Source organism: Babylonia areolata, chromosome 29 (assembly GCF_041734735.1).
Source record: "Babylonia areolata isolate BAREFJ2019XMU chromosome 29, ASM4173473v1, whole genome shotgun sequence".
NCBI lineage: Eukaryota > Metazoa > Mollusca > Gastropoda > Neogastropoda > Buccinidae > Babylonia > Babylonia areolata.
Window position 1 is genome coordinate 33,617,526 of NC_134904.1, and position 6,000 is coordinate 33,623,525.

At 43.5% G+C, this 6,000-nt stretch overlaps 1 protein-coding gene and 1 long non-coding RNA gene across 7 annotated transcripts in view; one reads left to right on the forward strand and one right to left on the reverse strand.

The window, feature by feature from the left end:
* LOC143274577 (small G protein signaling modulator 1-like) overlaps positions 1 to 2,970 on the forward strand; it is a 95,691-nt gene extending 92,721 nt beyond the window's left edge. For all 6 annotated transcript variants that reach the window (XM_076578422.1, XM_076578423.1, XM_076578427.1 and 3 more), the window contains one exon: positions 2,797 to 2,970. In XM_076578422.1, coding sequence (XP_076434537.1) covers positions 2,797 to 2,885 — 89 coding nt within the window. In that variant the 3' untranslated portion in view covers positions 2,886 to 2,970. The remainder of the gene's footprint in view (positions 1 to 2,796) is intronic.
* Positions 2,971 to 4,831: 1,861 nt separating this feature from the next.
* LOC143275018 (uncharacterized) lies at positions 4,832 to 5,366 on the reverse strand. The gene is made up of 2 exons (XR_013053338.1): positions 5,283 to 5,366; positions 4,832 to 4,942 (listed from the first exon to the last, which is right to left on the reverse strand). It is a non-coding gene; the product is annotated as an uncharacterized LOC143275018 (long non-coding RNA).
* Between the last annotated feature and the right edge of the window lie 634 nt (positions 5,367 to 6,000).

Sequence of the window (6,000 nt, forward strand, 5' to 3'; positions counted from 1 at the left end):
AAATGGTGCTACCGCAACGTCATACTCGACAACTTCACCGACATCATCAGGTTCTTCAGTGGTACTACTTTCTCTCTCTTCCTTTCTTTCTTTAGTTTAACGCACAATGTCTGCATTGAAAAGTTTGTGTGTTGATAATATGAAGCGAAAATGGTGCTACCGACCTCATACTCGACAACAACTTCACCGACATCATCAGGTTCTTCAGTGGTACATCTTTCTCTTTCTTCCTTTCTTTCTTTAGTTTAGCACACACACACAGTTTGCATCAAAGTTTGTGTGTTAATTATATGAAGCGAAAGTGGCACTACTGCAGCATCGTCCTCAACAACAAAATGGGACTTCACTGACATCATCTTTCTTTCTTTCTTTCTATCTTCAGTTTAACTCTTCACCACCAACTTTCTGCGTGAAAAAACACTCCCCAGCTCCAAGTATCTTAGAAACAATGCTAGAAGTCACAGGGTTCTGTTCGTGTCAAAACAACAGTAGACCTGTGCACTTCAGTTAGAAACGATACTGGAAGTCACAGGGTTCTGTTCATGTCAAAACAACAGTAGACCTGTGCACTTCAATTAGAAACAATGCTAGAAGTCACAGGGTTCTGTTCGTGTCAAAACAACAGTAGACCTGTGCACTTCAGTTAGAAACGATACTGGAAGTCACAGGGTTCTGTTCATGTCAAAACAACAGAGCTTCACGTTCAGTTAGAACGTCGAATCCACTTCTTCACGCCAAACACAGTCAGTTCACTTTCTTAGAAATGATACTAAGTCACGGTTCGTTTAGTCAAACAACTAGTGACTGTGTGATTAATATGAAGCGAAATGGAGTCCAGAGTCGTTCTATCACAACAACATTAGACCTATCACTTATTACAACGTTACATGGAAAGAGCAGGTCTTCATTGTCAAAAAGTCCCTGCATTAATTACAGAGGGTAAGGTTCAGTTTTTACTTTGGCACGGAAACGTGCTACTAACTTCATGCTTTGTAAAAAGTTGGAACAAAAAGTGTCATTAAACTCTTTGTTGATGTCAGAATCCCAGCATAATGCAAGATTAGATTCCCATTTATAAATTGAACCAAAAGTTTGCAATATAAAATTCCATGCTTCAAAATGTATTTCGTTTTTATGTATTAGTGACTGCCTTGTTATTGTCCAGAGTGCAATAAAGTTTCAATAGAGAATACATAGAAAAAAAACTGAAATTTTCCTATTTTATGCAAATTGGTGGTGCAAGTGTGCAGTGCAACATATGTCCACTATAAGTTGAAGACGGAACCAAATCACAGTCAATAAGGTTGTAAAAAGAAATGTTGTTTAGACAAGTAGTCAAATAGATTATCAAAATGATCAATGAGCCAATTAAGATCATCAAGTGCATTGTAGTGTTTGTACAACTATAGTCGCCTGTGTGATGCAAAGAGACAGTTGGTCGAGTTTGTAGTGAGATTATAAATGAATATATCTGTTGAGAACCTTATGTGCATAATTAAAACAGTGTAAGCCCATATTTAGATTTCATGATCTGAAGAGACATGCTCATAGCATGTGTGTGATTCCAAGGATTGCATGGTTTCAGTTTTCACAGCAGGCGGAATCTTTACAATATGATTCACACAACGCCATTCATGTCGATAGAAAGCCTTTATCCAACAGTTGACAGCTGATTGTTTTTCAGTTTTCACCACTGCTGTGTAACTTTGTAACATTGTAACACTGAAAGATTTTCCTGTTGTAATTTCAGCATGCCTGCACCCAGAGAGTTTGTATCGATTCTCTTCACCACATTTTTCTGTTGTGAATTTTCATAATTTCCCACAGATGGCTGTGGTTCATTCAACGCAGCCAATTTTGATTGTGATCTCGTTATATTTTCCAAGATAACAACCCATCTCGGGTTCTTGACGGCGAAAATGCAGGCACATGGCCGTGTTAACCAGTACGCTTAGTTCCGTCCTATCACCGGTTACCTGTAGGGCACAAAATATCGGTGTGCGTATGATCAAGCAGTGGCGAGTACAAGTTAGCTGTCGATTCTTCCTTTTTTCCGCTTCCCAAAACCTTTACTTACAGCCAATACTTGTTAGAGGAGTAGAAAACAGAGTGATACAACATTTAGTGAAAGTTTTTTTTATTTTTTCCCTATTCAGAATTATATTAGCATTTATTTAAGATGTATGGTCACGCTAAACACAAGAAGTATCATTAAGCATCTTTCAAGAATGAGTGTTAAGTGTAATTGGTCTAAATTTAAGTTGAACTTGAAGTGGCATTTATTTTTCAAGAATGAAATAGGTGAATGGTGGGGATTTTTTGACTTGACTTGGAAGTGGAGAAAATACATTGATGTGAACATTGCTGTGAAAGAGGAGAGAAGAACCTAATAGTGTTTGTGTGTGTGTGTGTGTGTGTGTGTGCATGTGTTGGTGTGTGTGTTGTGTGTGTGCATGTGTTGGTGTGTGTGTGTGTTTGTGTGTGTGTGTGTGTGTTGTATGTGCATGTGTTGGTGTGTGTTGTGTGTGCATATGTTGGTGTGTGTGTGTTTGTGTGTGCATGTGTTGGTGTGTGTTGTGTGTTCATATGTTGGTGTGTGTGTGTGTGTGTGTTGGTGTGTGGTGTGTGCGCGTGTTGGTGTGTGTTGTGTGTGCATGTGTTGGTGTGTGTGTGTGTGCATTGGTGTGTGTTGTGTGTGTGCATGTGTTGGTGTGTGTGTGTGTGTGTGTTGTTGTGTGTGTGTGTGTGTGCATGTGTTGGTGTGTGTTGTGCATGTGTTGGTGTGTGTGTACACAGAGATGGCGGAGCACCACAACACGAAGCAAGTGCTGGACATCTCCAGGGAACTGGTTCTTCGTCTGCAGACCCTCATCGACAACAAGTGATCCACTCCATGCTCGTGTGCTCTCCCTCCCACCGTACACACTTCACACACACACACACACACACACACACACACACACACACACACACACACACACACACACACACACACACACACACACACACACACATATACTCACTCACTCACACACCACGCACACACACTCACACACACACACTCACTCACTCACTCACTCACTCACACACACACACACACACACACACACACACACACTCACACTCTCACACTCTCACTCACTCACACACACACACACACACACACATCTCCTTTGAGCTCAAGACTGACAAGTGATACGCTCTGTGTTTCCTCCATCAATCTATCAGCAAGATCCTGGCAGACCATGCATGTAGCAGAAGTCTTGTTTCTACCATGTTATCAGACAGAATGAGGAGGACCTCACTGTTCCATCTCCACGTGGAAACTTGCTGGACAGCAGTGAAGAGTGGACTCCAGTGGAAACATCAATGGTCAGTTTCTCACTCTTCAGCAGTCCAGTTGAAACGTTCTCCAACTTTCGTCTACAAGTATTGGTTTCATAATGCTTTTGTCAGATCCGTTACTGAGACCAGTTTGATCCTGATCAACACACTGATTATCTTCATGATATTACGAGTTCTAAGTTCAGGTGGGGGGTTTTTGGGGTTTTTGGGGGGGGTACACTTCTTCATCAAACACGATGTACACTTCTTTATCATTATCTCTTGAAGAGCTATTCTACAGATTCTGCCTGGATCTTTAGTCACCTTTGTCACTGGAGTGATAATGAAAGCAGATGTGTGACACAGGAAGCGTATAATGGTTGTAATTAAAGTCAGCATTGACTGTAACGCAGAGCTGGCAGAGCGTCGCTCAGAACAGCCGCTCCAGAAGGAAAATAACTTATCATGCACTGTACTTGATGTCTCTAGCCAGTTTCTCACACCACACAGCTTAGAATGAATCTCAGTGCATAGCTATGACAGTATTTCTGTGCATAGTATCTCAGTGCATAGCTATGACAGTATTTCTATGCATAGCTACAGCGGTATCTCAGTGCATAGCTATGACAGTATTTCTGTGCATAGCTACGGCAGTATCTCAGTGCATGGCTACAGCAGTGTCTCGCCAAACATGGCTTCATTAAAAGACTTAAATTTTCATGTTCCCAGAAGTCTCGTACAGTGATCACTTCTGCTGCATGTGAGCGGGGACTCTTTACAGCTCTTGTGGAACTAAGATGAACAGTGTCTGCAGCGGCAGTGTTGGTGTGAGACGGTGATGTCAGTCTTGAGGTTGGTTGTTTTTTGGGTTTTTTTCTGTCCCTTACAACTGTTGGCATCAACATAAGGGAGAGGGGTGTGTGCACACTGCCAAACAGGATATTGTCGTTCGGTTTGAGCACACACATGCACACGCACACAGTAAGAATGATAATAATAATAATAATTTAGCATTGCTGCTGATATATCGTCATCCATCGTCTTCACCTTCACCTTCACCCCACCCCCACCCCCCCAACCCACCGTCCTGACGCAGAGGAGGACAAACCACTGCATTTTGCTGGCCAGGTGTGCGTGGATCGCAGATTAGTTCAACGTTTCACAACTGACCAGGCCGTACGTAGCTGCTGTCTGAACAACACAAATAGAAGAGACTTCTTGTTTTCCATTTAGTCACTGTGGTTTTCCAGGAAGGGTTTGTTTCATTGTGTAGTCAAGCATTCCAAAGAAAACTGTGTTTATTAGCTGTTTGGACAGCTCCGTTTCTGTAATGTTTTGTGCACAAAAAACGATATGCTCAGCACTTGATTTTGTCAGGTCGCATTCTGTTGTTTCTAAGCTTTTTTTCTCTTTCGGGAGGGGGGTGGGGGGGAGGGGAGGAGGTGAGAGGGGGGGACATATTATTTATACCTTAGCCGTCGTCAGTCTTTGAGGACTCCTACAGTGATGGAAACTGAGCATCAGATCTTTTTCACCTTCTCGTTCACTGTCACACAGCCAGACTGCATCTGGTGACAAATAAAGTTGTCTTCTCCTGGTCCTGCCAGCTGCTGTAGACCTTGGTCCGTGCTGGAGTTACATCTGGTGACAAATAAAGTTGTCTTCTCCTGGTCCTGCCAGCTGCTATAGACCTTGGCCAATGTTGGAATTACATCTGGTAACAAATAAAGTTCCTGGTCCTGCCAGCTGCTATAGACCTTGGCCAATGTTGGAATTACATCTGGTAACAAATAAAGTTCCTGGTCCAGCCAGCTGCTTAAGACCTTGGTCCGTGCTGGAGTTACATCTGGTGACAAAGTTGTCTTCTCCTGGTCCTGCCAGCTGCTGTAGACCTTGGCCAATGTTGGAATTACATCTGGTAACAAATAAAGTTCCTGGTCCTGCCAGCTGCTTAAGACCTTGGTCCATGCTGGAGTTACATCTGGTGACAAAGTTGTCTTCTCCTGGTCCTGCCAGCTGCTGTAGACCTTGGTCCATGCTGGAATTACATCTGGTAACAAATAAAGTTCCTGGTCCTGCCAGCTGCTGTAGACCTTGGTCCGTGCTGGAGTTACATCTGGTGACAAAGTTGTCTTCTCCTGGTCCAGCCAGCTGCTGTAGACCTTGGTCCATGCTGGAGTTACATCTGGTGACAAAGTTGTCTTCTCCTGGTCCAGCCAGCTGCTGTAGACCTTGGTCCATGCTGGAGTCACATCTGGTGACAAATAAAGTTGTCTTCTCCTGGTCCTGCCAGCTGCTGTAGACCTTGGTCCATGCTGGAGTTACATCTGGTGACAAAGTTGTCTTCTCCTGGTCCTGCCAGCTGCTGTAGACCTTGGTCCGTGCTGGAGTTACATCTGGTCATGCCGCTTGTTGTCCTCGATGAAGAGGTCAACTCTGATGGACACGGTCAGCTGCCTGGTCTTCTTGGTCACTGGGGTCAGGTTGGTGAGGACGCTGTCATGAAGTTCTTGTTCATGCGAACATAGTCGGTTGTAGACAGTTGGGAGCCTTTGCCAAGATCACTGGGAGCATCACGTCAGCTGATATTACAGTTGTGTGGCCCATGGTAGTCAGATGTATGCTATTACTGTAGATTAGAGCACCTTCTGTTCCAACATGAGAAGTACATGTCAG